Source organism: Schistocerca serialis, chromosome 1, assembly GCF_023864345.2.
Source record: "Schistocerca serialis cubense isolate TAMUIC-IGC-003099 chromosome 1, iqSchSeri2.2, whole genome shotgun sequence".
Lineage (NCBI taxonomy): Eukaryota > Metazoa > Arthropoda > Insecta > Orthoptera > Acrididae > Schistocerca > Schistocerca serialis.
In genome coordinates, this window is record NC_064638.1 from 375,517,259 (window position 1) to 375,537,161 (window position 19,903).

At 43.5% G+C, this 19,903-nt stretch overlaps 1 protein-coding gene across 1 annotated transcript in view; it reads left to right on the plus strand.

Annotated features, from left to right (window-relative positions):
- The window catches only part of LOC126470883 (glutathione peroxidase-like), a 118,879-nt gene extending 100,511 nt beyond the window's left edge, over nucleotides 1-18,368 (plus strand). Inside the window, exons 3-5 of the mRNA XM_050098908.1 lie at nucleotides 4,791-4,919; nucleotides 6,940-7,083; nucleotides 17,159-18,368. Coding sequence (XP_049954865.1) covers nucleotides 4,791-4,919; nucleotides 6,940-7,083; nucleotides 17,159-17,383 — 498 coding nt within the window. The 3' untranslated portion in view covers nucleotides 17,384-18,368. The remainder of the gene's footprint in view (nucleotides 1-4,790; nucleotides 4,920-6,939; nucleotides 7,084-17,158) is intronic.
- The last annotated feature ends 1,535 nt before the right edge of the window (nucleotides 18,369-19,903 follow it).

Sequence of the window (19,903 nt, forward strand, 5' to 3'; positions counted from 1 at the left end):
GATGGAAGAACATGGGGCCCAATCAAGACATCACCAACAATTCCTGCCCAAACGTTCACAGAAAATCTGTGTTGATGACGTGACTGAGAAATTGCGTGCGGATTCTCGTCAGGCCACACATGTTGATTGTGAAAATTTACAATTTGATCACGTTGGAATGAAGCCTCATCCGTAAAGAGAACATTTGCACTGAAATGAGGATTGACACATTGTTGGATGAACCACTCGCAGAAGTGTACCCGTGGAGGCCAATCAGCTGCTGATAGTGCCTGCACACGCTGTACATGGTATGGAAACAACTGGTTCTCCCGTAGCACTCTCCATACAGTGACGTGGTCAACGTTACCTTGTACAGCAGCAACTTCTCTGACGCTGACATTAGGGTTATCGTCAACTGCACGAAGAATTGCCTTGTCCATCGCAGGTGTCCTCGTCGTTCTAGGTCTTCCCCAGTCGCGAGTCATAGGCTGGAATGTTCCGTGCTCCCTAAGACGCCGATCAATCGCTTCGAACGTCTTCCTGTCGGGACACTTTCGTTCTGGGCATCTGTCTCGATACAAACGTACCGCGCCACGGCTATTGCCCCGTGCTAATCCATACATCAAATGGGCATCTGCCAACTCCGCATTTGTAAACATTGCACTGACTGCAAAACCACGTTCGTGATGAACACTAACCTGTTGATGCTACGTTCTGATGTGCTTGATGCTAGTACTGTAGAGCAATGAGTCGCATGTCAACACAAGCACCGAAGTCAACATTACCTTCCTTCAATTGAGCCAACTGGCGGTGAATCGAGGAAGTACAGTACATACTGACGAAACTAAAATGAGCTCTAACATGGAAATTAAGCGTTTCCGGACACATATCCACATAACATCTTTTCTTTATTTGTGTGGAGGAATGTTTCCTGAAAGTTTGGCCGTACCTTTTTGTAACACCCTGTATAAGTGCGAGATAAGCTATTGTAAATGTGAAATGCTGCTACATTAGTAACCGATGCGACAGTCAGAATGTTGAATTCAAGCATGCAAATGTGCATATATTGTGTTTTACAGATGCCGTATTCAGTTTATGTGATGGAGCTCCATGTCTGCTGCACTTGGTCGGTCAGCACAGGGACGGTTAACGCTGGTTGCTAGAGGTGTCATCCGATGATGTCCCCTATGTGTTCAACTGGAGATAGATCCAGTGATTGACCGCGCCAAGGCTACATGTCGACACTTTGTAGAGCATGTTGGGTTGCAATGGCGGAATGCAAGTGAACGGTACCCTGTTGGAAAACACCCTCTGGAATGCTGTTCATGAATGGCAGCACAGCAAATGGTTCAAATGGCTCTGAGCACTATGCGACTTAACTTCCGAGGTCATCAGTCGCCTAGAACGTAGAACTAATTAAACCTAACCAACCTAAGGACATCACACACATCCATTCCCGAGGCAGGATTCGAACCTGCGACCGGAGCGGTCGCTCGGCTCCAGACTGTAGCGCCTAGAACCGCACGGCCACTCCGTCCGGAGCAGCACAACAGGCGAATTACCAGATTGACGTACAAATTTACAGTCGGGGTCGTGTGATAACAACGCCAGAGCTCCTGATTCATACGAAATCGCACCCCAGCCCATAACTCCAGGTGCAGGTTCTAACAACCCTACCACAACAAAGGTCAAAATTTAATGATTGTGGTGTTGCTCACGCTGCTAAATACTGCATTTTCGGGCAACAACAAAGTAATTATGTGGCAGGTGTCATTAGAGCACAGTTAATAAAGTCATTTCATGAAATAATGGATAAACTAGGCACTCATCTTTTCGTGTTTCCCACGCTGGTCTCGTTGTGAATTCATGGCTCTATCGTCGAAAATCTAGGTAGTGATGATTCCAAGCTCGGATGCAAAGAGACCTAGGTGTTATTCTGCGATATTTAAAAGTTTTATAGATGTGTTTCACAAACTGTTCTTGAATATTAAACCTTTTAAAGTTAGCACAATGGTGATGTAAAAAATAATCAGCACTCCGAATTTAAGTTACACTTCCTTTTTATTGCTTTTGTTGCAATATCGCGTAACACACAAAACATCACTCCACAATACAAAACGTACTTGAAAATATCTTCCTCACTATTAAAGTTCACATTTTATAAGCTGACTACGTCATGCGTCTTTCCAACATGACGTCCGAGACTCGAATTTTTCAAGGTCCGACCGTTTACGCGCACAAAAATCAAGAGTTACAAGTACGTCAAAGATAATAGTGACAAAAGAAAGAATACACATAAGAATAATATCATTGCAATATAAACATATCGATGAATCAAAGTACCTGTACATTAATGAAATCAAATCTGAATGTTGTCTCAGAAATACGTCAACTACTTTACAGAAACACAGTAGAATATTACTGGTATCGAGAGGTTCAGGTGAGGTGCCGTAATGGTTACGTAATTCAAGTACCATTATAAGGTCCAGCGCGTCTAGCACGGAGGCGGGTTGGTTGCTGGCTCTCAACTGGATCCCTTCTAACCAACAAACGGCCATCTTTGGCACTGAGGCAGAACCATCTTTCATCAGAAAACACAACAGACCTCCTCCTAGCCCTCTCCTAACACCGCTGAAATCGTAAATGGCGATGCTTTGGGGTCAGTAGAATGCACGCAACAGGGCTTCTGGCTCCGAGCTGTCCTTGATGTAACCCATTTTTAACAGTTCGTTCAGTCACTGTAGTGCCATCTGCTGCTCAGATTGCTACTACAGACGCAGTACGATGTGCCACAGCCATACGCCGAACACGATGATCTCCCTTATCGGTAGCACCACGTGGCCGTCCGAAGCCCAGTCTTCTGGCGACCTTATATTGTCGTCACTACTGCTGCCAGCAATCATGTACAGTGGCTACATTCCTGCCAAGCCTTCTTGCAACATCGTAGGAGAAACATCCAGCTCCTCGATCGAACTCAGTGAGATGTTGATAATGGTGTCTTTGTCGCCTGAAAAGCATTCTTGACAAACGTCAACTAACCACGTCCGATCTCAAAGGTAACTAACGCTCAACATTGTTAAACCGCGTATTTAAAACAAAGCTGATTTTAATCCTCATAGTGACGCCACTAGCCCCACTCTTATGCAACTGGCGTGAAATTTGAATAGACATCGTCTGTCAGATGTAGAAACACGCCTACCAATTTTCGTTTATGTCGTACAACTTCTTCTTCGTGTTGAGCTTTTTTTATGTATTTCTCGAGTTCCTTGGGACCATGCGCGCCTTTCTGTATCACGCTTAAGCAAATGTTACCCAAGTGCACATCGTTTTTCTGCCTAATGTCCACTGAATTAATGTTGCAGTTTCTTCTGAAGTCAGTATTGTCAACAACTAATGCCATAATGACAAGTTTGCACAAGGGTACCATACTTAGAATTCCAGGACATATGAACAACGGCCTCTACAAATCTCGCGAACTAGCTCAATAGATATGTTAGAGTGCCCTTTTGTAGGCCTAGTGAGCGCACGGTGTCGCATAGAATGCAACACCATACGAGGTAATAGAGTGGAAGTAAGCAGTGCAAACACACAACCCCGTTTCAGTGTCAGAGATCGTGCGAGGGCTTGAACGAGGACAAGTCACCAAGCCTTCCAGTTACCAGCATATGGAAGACAAATGCAAAACTTTCGATCACTTTAAAATGACATAATAGCCTAAATCGGACAATATTGGAAAATAAACAATAATTACAGTCGATGAAGGAAATGACCGTCACTTCATAAACTTTGTACGACTGTGGTACCTGCCCGGAGGAAAAGTGCTTAACAGACAAACCAACTCTGCGAAGAAGGAAAAAGGAGCACTGAGTCCAGTCACGTGACTGGAGCAACAGAAAACTCCAGATCGTGCTCCCGATGTTTCTGTACCAAACAAGGACTGTTACATATTAGCGTCCCACAGACAGAGAGGTTATGTTATGCTGAGTGGAATGTTGATCCTTTGAAAAGGTTAGCCACTGTTGTGCTGTCCACAGCGCGGGAGCTCTTTCGAGGTTTTCCGATGAAGACGAGCTAAGAGGGTTGACGAAAATAGTTAAAAACATACAGAGCCTAAGAAACGTAATGAGTACGGCAACCTTGGGAACGGTTTCACATATCGACAAACAGACTCCCAGTTAAAAACCTGAGATACCAGTCTACAGGCAGGGAAGACTGGAAATATAAAGAAATCGATGGATAACTTAGTTCAAACTTTGAACGAAAAATTCTAAGAACTTGCAGATTTTTGTTTTACTGGCATTAGGCCGCGGTCCAAGGCACATTTCTGTGCCTAACGTTCCGTCTTCCAGTGCTGGAGTCATCATTTAGAGGCTATATAGGTCTCAGAAAACAGTGACAATCTCAAAGAAACTCAGCAAACCTAACTCTTTATGTTTCTTTTGAATAATTAAGCGAGAAAAGTTCAAATATTTACCTGACAATTGTAACGCTTAACAGAGAGACTTATATTTATCACAAACAGGACTGTTCGATTCCCGGCGGGGTCAGGGATTTTCTCTGCCTCGTGATGGCTGGGTGTTGTGTGCTGTCCTTAGGTTAGTTAGGTTTAAGTAGTTCTAAGTTCTAGGGGACTTATGACCACAGCAGTTGAGTCCCATAGTGCTCAGAGCCATTTGAACCATTTTTTTGAACAAACAGGACTGTTGTTTTGTTCGAGCCTTACTTTAACTACCACATTAACATTTATTTTTCTTAATGAGAATAATATACGCATGTTTTCGAAAAACGTTGTTGTCTTTTTTCTTGAACAGGTGGTGCTAGTCGTCAACGTGGCGACTTACTGAGGTTTCACTCCCCATTACTATGGACTGAATGCACTACAATCCAGTATGGGGGATGACCTCGCTGTCCTCGGTTTTCCTTGTAATCAGTTTGGTCTGGTGAGTGGCAGCTGTAGCCGTGCTCGGCTTTCATAGTTATTTTGTGATTACTAATTATTAAAGTTAAAATGGGACAAAAATTAAAGAAATTTCCTTTGTTTCTTTGAGTACATATTAGAACACATTTATAATAGCTGAACTTAATAGTATATGATTGCCCGCTACCTTTAGCTTATTAAACTATTTCATTTTTAAAGCATCGCTTACTAATTCTCGCTAGTACAGGGTCCTTCAAAAATATTCATCTGGTTGGACAAGACCTTATCTTCTTCATAAGTGAAGACAGAAACTTGGGGTGAATTGTTACTTATGCATGGGACCTTGCAGGCTAACGGTGGACTGCGAGATCCGTATGCTCCATCGATCATTCAGACAGTTCATTTTTAAGAAATTATCTCACATGCAGGTGCCAGTGCGATAGTGCTCCGTCCTGTTGAAAAATGAAATATTTTTACGTAGTCGCAAGTGTGAAACGTACCCAGGTGGATCATTATTGTAACCTTTTTTTTCCACGGAGAAGAACAGGCCGTAAATCTTTTATCTGGAAACGGCACAAATACGTGAAGCTTTAGAAAGTCTCTTTCGTACACGACTAAAGTATTTGACTGTTGTGTATATGATATTGTTAGGCTGCGGCAGTTTATCTTTCACTTAAACGGAACGTAGCCCAACACTTCATGTTGTTATTTACCAGCATCACAAAGAGCTTGTACTAACGGGATCGCGTATGGTTTGAAATACAAACGTCTTCGATAAACATGCCAGACAAATACATAAGGAATGTCTTAACTTTCAGCTGGAACGAAGAGTGGATTTCTGTGAACTAACGGAAAACGCTGTTAAACGTGCTCTACATCTTGAACGAGAACAAGGGGGAGACGTGGATTTCCCTTTATACAGGTTCACTTTGATAAATGGAGACAAACGGCAACAAACGATTACTGAGAGGATAAGGAGCAAAAAAGTTCAAATGACCTATGGTCGAAAATGCGTTTCAAGAGAAGTACAACCGCTTGAAGGTAGAGATAACAGGTTTTGAACACTGTGTATATGACCCCGCTATCACCTCCAGGAAGATGGTCTTCCAGGGTAGGCTAAGTGATACGATTGTGAGGAATATTGTCCACGATAACTGTCATTACCTGAATTGCTTACAATGCGTGCAGGCCTCTATGTTACCAATGGACTTGCCTCCGCGGCGACGGTTTTGTCACTGGTTTGTGGCTCAGACCATCACGGTGGCTGGGATTTCTGTCGTCCATCCTATTCACGGATAAGACCACTTTTACGAGGGGCAGTATTTTCAACGTTCTCGATATTCGCCTGTGGGGTACGGAGAATGGCCATGGTATGGTGCCAGCAAACCGTCAGCACAGTTTTAGACTTAACGTGTGGGCAAGGATTGTCGGCGACTGCCTCTTCAGTGCGGAGATAAAACACTAATACAGACAGAACATTACCACTTGCCTAGTATGTTCTCATGTGTGCTTTCAGTCTATGAAGCCCACACTGTCAAAGATCTTTTACTTCCATTTTTTAGACCGCGTACCTCCAATAGAAGGCACTTCCGGCCATATGTGCATATGACCTTCTCAGGTACCGTTACCTACGCTGTCTTGAAACTTACGGTGCCGTCGTCGAATAATATGAGCTGTACGATGTGCAGCGGTGCGCTCTCGATGAAAATCACGCCTCATAGGTGTAACTGAATTGAGTCTGTTGAAACGGAGCATGCAATACGCTTCCTGTTGTGCTATCGCCCTCTTGAATCGAAGCTCACTTGATAACAAACTATCGACCGAGCTAGGTGCACCAGTGAGACCCTTACCCAGTACAACATGACCCAGCAACTTACAACTGGTGCCAAGGTAGACTTCTGGTTTCGATGCGTAAGTTGAAATTCACCCCAAGTTTGTAGCTTTATTCACGTGGAAGAATCAATCTAGAGAAATCGGCTGAATCATTTTCCAAAATTCTCGTTCCAAGAGGTAGGTACTAAGTTTGAGTGTGTTTTCCACAGCAAGAGCCGGGCGCCAATGCCACGGAGATCCTGAACGGCATCGCCTACGTGCGGCCGGGAAGCGGTTTCCAGCCCAACTTCCAGATGTTCGCCAAGACGGAGGTCAACGGAGACAACGAGCACCCGCTCTTCACATTCCTCAAGGTGCGCGCCATGTACAAAACGGCATGTTCTTGTTCACCGGAGCTGGAGGCAAAGGCTCTGTGTGTGTGTGTGTGTGTGTGTGTGTGAGGGGGAGAGCGAATCTACTATCAACAAATTCAGCGCTACGTGCTATATACATCTACTTACCTACTCCTGCAGCCAATGTACAGTGCCTGGCGGATTGTATTTTGTACTGGTAGCAGTTACTTCCGTAAAATATCTGGGAGTATGCGTACGGAACGATTTGAAGTGGAATGATCATATAAAATTAATTGTTGCTAAGGCGGGTGCCAGGTTGAGATTCACTGGGACAGTCCTTAAAAATGGTTCAAATGGCTCTGAGCACTATGGGACTCAACATCTTAGGTCATAAGTCCCCTAGAACTTAGAACTACTTAAACCTAACTAACCTAAGGACATCACACACACCCATGCCCGAGGCAGGATTCGAACCTGCGACCTAGCAGTCCCGCGGTTCCGGACTGCAGCGCCAGAACCGCTAGACCACCGCGGCCGGCGGGACAGTCCTTAGAAAATGTAGTCCATCAACAAAGGAGGTGGCTTACAAAACACTCGTTCGACCTATACTTGAGTATTGCTCATCAGTGTGGGATCCGTATCAGGTCGGGTTGACAGAGGAGGTAGAGAAGATCCAAAAAAGAGCGGCGCGTTTCGTCACAGGGTTATTTGGTAAGCGTGATAGCGTTACGGAGATGTTTAGCAAACTCAAGTGGCAGACTCTGCAAGAGAGGCGCTCTGTATCGCGGTGTAGCTTGCTGTCCAGTTTTCGAGAGGGTGCGTTTCTGGATGAGGTATCGAATATATTGCTTCCCCCTACTTATACCTCCCGAGGAGATCACGAATGTAAAATTAGAGAGATTCGAGCGCGCACGGAGGCTTTCCGGCAGTCGTTCTTCCCGCGAACCATACGCGACTGGAACAGGAAAGGGATGTAATGACAGTGGCACGTAAAGTGCCCTCCGCCACACACCGTTGGGTGGCTTGCGGAGTATAAATGTAGAATGTAGATGTAGATTGCATCATTCCCTTTCCACTCGCAAATGGAGCGAGATACAAATCATTGTCTGTATACCTCTGAACGAGTCCTAATCTCTCTCAAGCTAGGTTCACACTGAGAAATTGGTTGCGTAGAATAGTGCCCGGCGCATTTAGCAGGTAATGTGTCTGTATCCGTTCGCTCATAGAAAACACAGCACAAATCCCTCATAAACTTTCTACTGCGCTTTCGCATGCGCAGTCATTTCACAGGTAGACTCGTGGGTTGTATCTAGGGGTGCTACTTTCAGTAGCAGTTTGTGAAGATGGAGTGGACGAAAAACAATACCTTTAACTAATTGAAGAATTTAGAGACTGGCGTTAGTTATGGATACTACATTCCTCGAATTCAAAAACCGCACCGCCAAACGTTTTGTAGCCCATCAACTCGCATTTTTATTCGACGTTTCCGATCAAGAATTAGGCAGTAAAATTCACAATCTGAGGTCACAATTCCTCCATGAATTTAATAAGTGTTGGTCCTGTAAGACACCACGAATGAACAGGGAAGTGGTACGCCTACGATTCGCTCCTCTTCCTGAAGGATGTAAACAAACCAACAAATGGCTCTGAGCACTATGGGACTTAACTTCTGAGGTCATAAGTCCCTTAGAACTTAGAACTATTTAAACCTAACTAACCTAAGTACATCACACAAATCCATGCCCGAGGCAGGATTCGAACCTGAGACCGTAGCGGTCGCAAACGAACCAACAGTTTCGGTATTAATTCACTGATTTTGGCTCTGGAAGTGCTATGCGGGTAATAACGTATATCAGAAAGATTAGAGGCCGTAGGAGGGGGAGTGTTCATTGCAGTTGACAAAAATATTCTGTCTGTTGAGGTCGAAGTGAAGCGTGGCAGTGGAGTTATTCTGTCACATACAACAGGTGTAGGTGAAAACAAGTTAATTGTTGGGTGTTTTTACCGGCCATCCGTTTCCGCTGTGACAGTTTTAGTCATTCAAAGAGAGCCTACTGCTAGTAGCGCGTAAATACCAGATCAAATTTGAAATTAGTGGTAAGTTTGTTTGGGACCAAACTGCTCAGGTCATCGGACCCTAGGCTTACACACTACTTAATCTAACTTAAATTAACTTACACTAAGGACAACACATCCATGCACGAGGAAGGACTCGAACCTCCGACAGCCAGCCGCGGTGGCCGAGCGATTCTAGGCGCTTCCGTCCGGGACCGCGCGACTGCTACGGACACAGGTTCGAATCCTGCCTCGGGCATGGATGTGTGTGATGTCCTTGGTTTAGTTAGGTTTAAGTAGTTCTAAGTTCTAGGGGACTGATGACCTCAGATGTTAAGTCCCATAGTGCTCAGAGCCATTTGAACCATTTGTACCTCCGACAGGGGGAGCCGCGCGAACCGTGGAAAGACGCCTTGGACTGCGCGGCTGCCAGATCAGGATCAAGCATTGTTAGTTGCAGGCGACTTTAACCTACCAAGACAGACTGGGATGTTTGACAGTCGTGAGAAATACTTAAATACTTCCATACGCAGTGGAAAAGTCTTAGACCTTGTCGCTACAAATAGGCCGGCCCTTATCGACAACGCCAGTATTGAAAAGTGGATAAGTGATGATGATGTCATTATAGCAACTGTGGTTACGAAAGCTGATAAATCAGTGAAGAAGGCTAAGAGAGTGCCGCTGTCAGAAAGAGCAGATAAGCAGTTGTTAGCATCTCACCTAGACAGTGAATTGACATCAGTTCCAGTCAGATGGACGTGGAGCAACTGTGGGAAAAGTTTAAGGAAATTGTAAATCGTGGTTTGGAGAATTATGTGCCTAGTAAGTGGATTAAGGACGAAAAAGACTCACCATGCTTTAATAACGAGATTCGAGAATTGTTGAGAAAGCAGAGGCTATTGCACTCTCTTCAAAAGAGAACACGCAAATGACGACAAACAAAGGTTAATGAAGATTCGTGCATCTGTGAAAAGATCTATGCGCGAAGCATAGAACTGCTACCACTGTCATATCTTAGTAAAAGATGTGCCCGAGAAAATTCTAGCTGAGTGGGTCTAAGGCTTTCATCCAGCGAAAGACGAAGTTTTAAATGTCACCTTCAAGAAGTCTGCCAGGCAGGAGAATCGTAAAAACACATCGTGGCTGCCCCAAAGAGACGACATACATAGTAATGAGCGTCCCAGGCGTACAGAAACAACTGAAGGAGTTGAAAACAAATAAGTCACAAGGTCCGGATGAAATCGTAATTCAGTTTTACAAAGAGTATTCTATGGCATTGGCCCCTTACTTAGCTTGCATTTATCACGAATCCCTTGACCAGCGCCAAGTCCTAAGCGACTGGAAAAAAGCGCAGGTGACTCCCGTGCATAAGAAGGTCAAAAGAACGGACCCGCAAAATTACAGATCAATATCCCTAGCATCGCTTTGCAGCAGAATCCTTGAACATATTCTCAGTTCGAATGTATTAAATTTTCTTGAGGCCGAGAAGACTATGTCCAGGAATCATTCGTGCGAAACTCAGCTTGCCCTTTTCTCACATGATATACTTGCGAACTGCGGACGATGAACAACAGGCAGATTCCATACTACTCGGATTCCGGGAAGTGTATGATACGGTGCCCCATTGCAGGCTGTTAAAGAAGGTACGAGCATATGGAATAGGTACACAGATATGTGAGTGGCTCGGGGACTTCGTAAGTTACGGAACCCATTATGCTGTACTCGACGGCGAACGTTCATCAGAGACAAGGCTACCGTCAGGAGTGCCCCGAAGAAGTGTAACAGGCTCGCTGTTATTCTCTATATACGTAAATGATTGGACGGACAGGTTGGGCAGCAATGTGTGGTTGTTTGCTGATGATGCTGTGGTGTACGGTAGGGTGACATCGTTTAAGTGACTTTAGGAGGATACAAAAGACTTGAACAAAATTTATAGTTGATGTTACGAATGGCTCTAAATGTAGAAAGATATTAAGTTAGTGCGGATGAGTGGGAAAAACAAACCTGTAATGTTTGAATACAGCGTTAGTACTGTCTTGCTCGAGAAGTCGTTTAAATATCTGGGCCTATCGTTGCAAAGCGGTATGAAATGGGCCGAACATATGAGGACTGTAGCAGGAAAGGTGAATGGTCGACTTCGATTTATTGTGAGAATTCTAGAAAAGTGTGGTTCATCTGTTAAGGAAACCGCATTTAGAACGCTAGTGCGATGTATTGTTGAATATTACTCGTAACAGGTCGCATTAAAAGAAGACAACGAAGCAATTCAGAGGCGAGCTGCTAGATTTGTAACTGGTACGTTCGAACAACACACAAGTGTTGCAGAAATGCTTCGGGAACTCAAATGGGAATCACTAGACGGAAGGCGAGATTCTTTTCGAAGAACTTTATTGAGAAAATTTAGAGAACCAGCATTTGAAGCGATTGCCGAATGATTCTACAACCGCCAACATAAGGACCGCGAAGATAAGATGCCAGAAATTAGGGCTCATACGGAGGCATATAGATAGTCGTTTTTCCCCGCTCTTGTTGCGAGTGGAACAGGAATGGAAATGACTAGTGGTGGTACAGTGTACCCTCCTCCACGCACCGTACGGTGGTTTGCGGGGTATCTATGTAAATATAGATGTAGAGGGAGCTGTATGATTTTTCAGTAGCTAAAAATCGAAATGTAACGGCTAGTTGTTCAGCAGGGGTTACAGCTTCTCGAAAATTTGTATCATGTAATGTTTAATACTTAGTTGTCATGTCTAGTAAAGTCCGTCATAGATACCATGAACAAAATTTTTGGAACCCTGTATGTCTTGAACTTTTAGGTCAGTCATCACTGAACTGCAAGATCCATGAGTACACAGTTTAGTGAGAAAGTTACGCACCCATCACCTACATTCCTTTCTCCGATTATTCCTCCTTTTTACAGTTATATTCGCAGCGCTAACGTAAAGAAATAGAAGTTTTGCGTTGGACGCCATGTTCCTTGAAAATGACTGGCTACATGTCGCCAGTCAAACTGCTCACGTTGGCTGCTTCTGCCGGGCACAGGTCCCTGAACTAAGTCGCGATATATAAGTACATGAGCCGAGATACTTTTCTTCGCGACTTCTGGCGGACACAAATCTCCAAGGCAAACCTCTCACTGCGAACGTAGCTTTATGTGGTACTTACGGTCTGTCCTCAAGATGAACGTCGAACGCAGAAGACTATCTCTACAGTCATTTGCAAATCTTGGTCCTAAGGTCGCGTCTTGCAGCCATAATCCCGTCGGAAACATTTTCACGTCATCTATAGCATATTACTATCCCATAACTTTCTCACCTCACTGTAAGGCTACTTCCTTATGTCGCCCATGCTGAACTGTTTAAAAGGAAACTACGACTGTTTTGACAATAAAAGTTCAAATAAAGAAATATCTGTGTCAGTACTTTCGTTGCAATTGCTTCATGTTCTGTTAGTTTCTTGTTTATGGTTTTGAGTGTTTTACTGTCCTTATTGGGTTAGTGTTTTACTGTTCTTATTGGGTTTAAAAGCACTGCATTTTGTGCCATTCAGTTCTCGTTCTAATACACTATCTTCTGAGTTATTGAAATTTTTGTGTTATTGTCAACCTCGGCAGTAATAATACAAAAAATTCAGTAGCACACAAGTAAACAATATATTGGAATGAGAACTCAGTGGCACAAAATGCAGGACTTTTAAATCCAATAAGGACAGTAAAAACGCACAAATAAATCCAATAAGGACAGTAAAACACTCAAAACCACAAACAAGAAACCAAGAGAACACGAAGCAATAGCAACAAAAGAAGACAGGGGCAATACATTGATGACAGTACATGAACAAATTTAAATTGAGAGAACGTTATAATTCTTCAACAAAACAAAATTGAAGAGATAAAGAAAGATCCAACAGACAAATTTCAAGCTGAGATCAAGGCACTCTTAAAGAATACTGACTTCTTATTTACTAAGGAGGAGAAATACAGATGAATATCCATGAACCCAAAAGCACCACAACTGGAGTCATAGTTAAGGATTCACAAGGAGGACTGTCCTGTGAGAGTTATTGTTAACTCTAGAAACAGCCCATGCCATAAGTTGACACATAAACTAAATGAGATTCTGAGGAACAACTACACATTTGAAACAGACTAATCTGTCGAAAACAGTAGGGCATGAGGCACTAAACATTCCTGTTCCTGACAGATCCAGATGATATCACTAGATGTTATGAATACACCGACATTCCCATAGATGAAGCAGTGGAAATTATCAAACACAGTCTCATAAAACACAAAAGATTATTAGTGGCTGAAATAGTTGAATTCATTGATTTGCTTGAACTGGTACCTAATTAAAACTATTTCACTTTCAACAATAAAAAATATAAACAACCGAATGGCCTAGAAATGGGCAGTAGTATATCAGGGACCATAGCTGAAGTTTTCACAAACCAGCTTGAAGAAAAAGTGTTCACTAACAAAAACCCGTATGTACAAGACATTAAGTTTTGCAAAAGACATGATGACACATTAATAATAACATAGGGGAGAGGCAAACAAAATGTTGAGGCAATAATTCAGGCCTTGAACATCTTGCATAAGAACATTCTGTTCACTTGTGAATATGAAAGTCAGAAGTCAATAAGTGCTTTGAACCTCACCATCACTAAAAAAAAAAAGTGAACACATGCTTCCTATTTACAGAAAACCCAGGACTACAGATGTAAATTCCAACCTTCTGCATGCATGCATGCAACCCCCCCCCCCCCCCACACACACACACAAATTAGCAGCCTTTAGATCTACACTCCTGGAAATGGAAAAAAGAACACATTGACACCAGTGTGTCAGACCCACCATACTTGCTCCGGACACTGCGAGAGGGCTGTACAAGCAATGATCACACGCACGGCACAGCGGACACACCAGGAACCGCGGTGTTGGCCGTCGAATGGCGATAGCTGCGCAGCATTTGTGCACCGCCGCCGTCAGTGTCAGTCAGTTTGCCGTGGCATACGGAGCTCCATCGCAGTCTTTAACACTGGTAGCATGCCGCGACAGCGTGGACGTGAACCGTATGTGCAGTTGACGGACTTTGAGCGAGGGCGTATAGTGGGCATGTGGGAGGCCGGGTGGACGTACCGCCGAATTGCTCAACACGTGGGGCGTGAGGTCTCCACAGTACATCGATGTTGTCGCCAGTGGTCGGCGGAAGGTGCACGTGCCCGTCGACCTGGGACCGGACCGCAGTGACGCACGGATGCACGCCAAGACCGTAGGATCCTACGCAGTGCCGTAGGGGACCGCACCGCCACTTCCCAGCAAATTAGGGACACTGTTGCTCCTGGGGTATCGGCGAGGACCATTCGCAACCGTCTCCATGAAGCTGGGCTACGGTCCCGCACACCGTTAGGCCGTCTTCCGCTCACGCCCCAACATCGTGCAGCCCGCCTCCAGTGGTGTCGCGACAGGCGTGAATGGAGGGACGAATGGAGACGTGTCGTCTTCAGCGGTGAGAGTCGCTTCTGCCTTGGTGCCAATGATGGTCGTATGCGTGTTTGGCGCCGTGCAGGTGAGCGGCACAATCAGGACTGCATACGACCGAGGCACACAGGGCCAACACCCGGCATCATGGTGTAGGGAGCGATCTCCTACACTGGCCGTACACCACTGGTGATCGTCGAGGGGACACTGAATAGTGCACGGTACATCCAAACCGTCATCGAACCCATCGTTCTACCATTCCTAGACCGGCAAGGGAACTTGCTGTTCCAACAGGACAATGCAAGTCCGCATGTATCCCGTGCCACCCAACGTGCTCTAGAAGGTGTAAGTCAACTACCCTGGCCAGCAAGATCTCCGGATCTGTCCCCCATTGAGCATGTTTGGGACTGGATGAAGCGTCGTCTCACGCGGTCTGCACGTCCAGCACGAACGCTGGTCCAACTGAGGCGCCAGGTGGAAATGGCATGGCAAGCCGTTCCACAGGACTACATCCAGCATCTCTACGATCGTCTCCATGGGAGAATAGCAGCCTGCATTGCTGCGAAAGGTGGATATACACTGTACTAGTGCCGACATTGTGCATGCTCTGTTGCCTGTGTCTATGTGCCTGTGGTTCTGTCAGTGTGATCATGTGATGTATCTGACCACAGGAATGTGTCAATAAAATTTCCCCTTCCTGGGACAATGAATTCACGGTGTTCTTATTTCAATTTCCAGGAGTGTATGTTGCCATTAAGTATGGAAACACTCCAAAATGAAATTGCTGCCATCAAACAGATAGCAGCCGCAAATGGCTTTCTACCTACACCCATAGAGAAAATATCTAAGAAAGTTAAGAAAGGAATACACAGAAACATAAATAACAACGACAAACAAGCAGATGCCTGGATAGTATGCCTTCCCAACTTAGGTACCATATCACAAGAAATTGCTAATGTATTGGGACCATACAATGTAAGAGTTGCTTTCTCCACAAACAATAAATTAGGTAATATAATGCCACACAGTACAAAAATCCATAAAGATCAATTCTCCAACTCAGGTGTATACAAGATGTGCTCTGTACAATATGTAGGTTAGACTGGACAAAGCTTTCAAACCGGATTCAAGAACCACTTTAATGCATTTAGGTACAACACAGCCAACACATTCAGGACACAGGCCATTTGTTTGGTATCATGGAGGACAATCTGGCAATACTTCACAAAATGAATAAAGACCACAAACTCAACCTTTATGAAGAGCTGGAAATTTTCATTCACAACAGAAAACATGGACAGAACACACACAAAAAAAAGATGAGACAGTGGGAATGAGCTTCTTTAAGAGCTTTATGGGTACACTAGACCAGTCATTATAATTCTTTCTACCTTCTTCTTCCAGAGTCAGTCATAAATAAATGAAATATCCCAAAACACTGTAGAGAAACTGGAACAGTACACCAAGTCTCCAAGTTATATATATGTGTATATATATATATATATATATATATATATATATATATATATGTGTGTGTGTGTGTGTGTGTGTGTGTGTGTGTGTGTGTGTGTGCGCGTGTGTACCAAGTCTGCAAGTTTTATATACATACATATATATGTATATATACTTTATCTACTTTATGTTACTGTCATATGTTTTGCAGTGTAATACTTTCAATGAGATGTTATAAAGAAAGAAAAAATTTTATAATTGATATAAGTACCTCTGATCCACAATGTAAATTAACCACGAATGATCCATGAGGCAAAGTACCATATCTTTATATCGCTACAATCTTTGGTGTCTTCATTTATGACGAACTGCAGGGCTCTGTACACTGGAGCAGACTGTAACTCCATCACCATTTCAGATGTATAATCTTAGTGTCATATGACGATAACAAGTGCCTGCTACACTTTCTGTGGCAAAATGAAATCAAAACAAATAACTAGTGCACCCAGCTGATACACACTTAAGAAGATATCGCTGTTTTCCACTTGAAGATGAGAGTATAAACTCTCGAAACGCATCATGAAAGAAAAAGTGGCTGACACACATAAATTATTTAATTTGAAATTTCACAAGGCTACTTCTTTACACCACCTCTTATTTTACTTCAAAAATAGAGACCGATTTTCCCTCACAAATTTGAAGGTAGTGAAACATAATTAGGAAAACAGAAAAGTACTGTTTTGCAACCCTTTACTTAAACGAAATGGAGCTGCAGAAAGGAGGGAAGTCCTCGTTCACTCATTTCAAGGGGAATTCAACAGACGTATGCCCCTTTGTCTATTCAAAGACTTTTAGTAGCTCATTTTTGTCCTGTATAAAAGTGCCTCTCGCGTTCTGCTTCATAAAACAACTCATGGAATAGAGTAAAATTGGTTCCATTCCGTACTAGGCACCTGGTACAGCAACCGGTTATGAATTTCTTGAGATGAGGCAGCAACCTGTTATGAATTTCTTGAAATGAGACAGCAACCGAGACTGTCTTATTTCAAGTAATGGAATAGAGTTTGTGCTAAATGTTTAACCAATGGAACGTGCTGATTTTCGCAGAGTCGGTGCCCTTCCACCCGCACTGGGTTCTCCGACAAGCACAGCCTCGATTACAACCGATTCCTGTTGTCGGACGTCCGCTGGAACTTCGAGAAGTTCCTGGTGTCCAAGGACGGCCAGCCAGTGAAGCGGTACGACCCGAGCACGGAGCCGCTCTCCTTCCAGCAGGACATCGTCAGCCTGATTCAGTCGGCGCCCAGCGTGTTCTCCAACAACCCACACTAACTGCTCCGCACAGTACGTTCCCTCACTCGCCTTCTGGACACGTTCTTCAAGCCAAAATATGAAGCCTCTAAACATGCATCACATCACTGTTGACCGAGAAATTTTTGAAACTTAGTTTATTTTCTGTTGAGAATTGTCAAGTATTCCGAACTGTAAAGTTCCCTTTCCTCCTTCTTCCGTTGCCCTAAGTCCGGAAACTTGCTTTACTTTCGAAGAAGGAACAAATTCATCTCACACCGAAATTGTCTGAAATAGCTGTGTTGCTTGGTGCTAACAATTAAATAAATATGCCCCGATTGACGTTAGCAGACTGATCAAAATTTACTGTTCCGTGTCCTCAGTATTTTGTACTCGTGTGATTTGTTCAGTATTTTTTTAAACAGTCATTCAAGTGCAAGGAAACAAGCGGTAATGTTAATTACTACTTCTGTTACCATTTTATTGTGATATTTACACTCTTGTTCCTCTGTTTGAACATTGATAAGCTGTACACATAATCATCCTGTAAACACTTTTGTAATAATGGCTGAAACTTTATATCTTTTGCATAGGATAGTTTTATATATATATTTTTTGTTTATTCTGTATAGAAATATGTTAAATAGCAAACTAGCAACAATAATGTTGTCGGGAGACGCTGGGCGCTCACTGCACCCTCGTACTGCAGGCAATGTGTTCTGTTTAACGGCTGTATATAACTAGTCCTTCTAGATGAAGGGTCAGCTGCAAACCACAAGTCGTGGAGGGCTGAACCAGATGTATGATATCGTGGCCCAGGCTACTTGTGCATTCAACCTGCGTCGCGTTATCTACGAAGGAATGGAGTGTGCAGCGTGTTAGGCGACACATTGTGGTCTCTTCACCGAAACGGCGGACAGGTTGCAGTGAACTACTCGGTGAATCCACCTATCGTAAAGTAGCTTATGGACATAATGTTTACTGGAAATGTTGCTCTTGCAGACTAAATAAATTCTTACCTTTTACAGCCTATGGGTATCATTTAATCCCACTCATCTCAGTAGTTAAATCTTTACCCGATTTATTTGTGTATAGTTCTGCAGACAGTATTAATTATGATGACCAGCGATATATGTCTGGCGAAAGCTGCATCTTTAAAAACAGTGAACGTTCTCTTGCACTTGGTTTTCATAAATTGAGCACAGATGTGTGTTGCATGCTCTTATTTCCTTCACTTTTTTTTCCTATATAAAAAATTGTAATTGGTAGCCATTCTTCTTCTTTCTCTACATCTTCTGTCGCAACATAGTTACAGATTCGTAATTATTGAATACTTACTTTGATTAACAATCTTTAGACAATGATCGAAGCGGACGAAATGAATAAAAGTTTGTACTGCGGCCGGGACTCAAACCCAGGTCTTTTGTTTGCGAGGCGGAAACGCTAACCATTTTTTTCCCCTCTTTTTGTTCGCTTCTGGTCGTTCCATCTGCTCGGGGCGGACGTCATAAGACATCCGTTTAAGTTCATTGTTGATCGATGAACTCAGTTTTTTTACTACAGAGGGCAGCTAACCCTCTGACCGAACACGCTGAGCTACCGTGCCGGCAACCATTACACTACTACAGCTCGCTAGACATCATTGCTGCTCAAAGTACCTAACCTGAGTGCTCTCCCCAACACAAACTTCAATGCATTTTCCCCTTACATATTGTCACTACTGCCAGGGGTCTCCGATATTGGCAAGGACGCCAGCATTGGACGTAATGCTTCGTGCAGCTCCCTTGACCATGGTGCTGTTGAAGTGTAATGGTTAGCATTTCTGCTTAGCAAGCAAGAAGACCCGAGATCGAGTCCCGCTTGCTGTACAAATTTTAATTATTTCGTCTGCTTCGATCATTATCATAGATAATAAAAAGAGACTTAAATGTCTCAGGGAAACATTTATTTATAAAATCTTTAGACATGTTTATGAAGCCGCGTCTTTACAGGATTGACATTTCACATTTGAAACTCAACTAGGTAAAAATAAATATATAACCTGTTGGTGGTAAAATAGTGGATAGAGAACAAAATATCTATAAGCAGTTATTAGCAACCGTTGTGGGCACAGTTCAGCGGCGATCCAAGCTACAGTGAAACTTCCGCATCTTTTGCGATTCAATCAGCACCTGTTCTCGATGACTGTCCAGAAGCCTCTGGAATAAAAGAATCACTTTACATACAAATTAACATATAGCGACGTATATAACGATTTTTTTTACTTAAGAATACGCCCCCTCAGTTTTAGATGAAACCGTGCACATACACGACATAATTTTTGTTTATACACCCATTTCTGCACCTCGATACTGATTGTATAGTAAAAGAGATCACTACACAGCAAAAATAATGGATTTTTTCAGTTATAGGACAAATAAATCATTAAATGCAGGTATATGAGGGTTAAAGCCACCAATGCCGGCTATAGCAGAGTCACTGAAAGAACTCTTGACAGTTACAATGGGCTGGGTGTGGCTGCTTCGCGCGTCGTCCTCACCAATCACGTAACTCCTTTCTTGT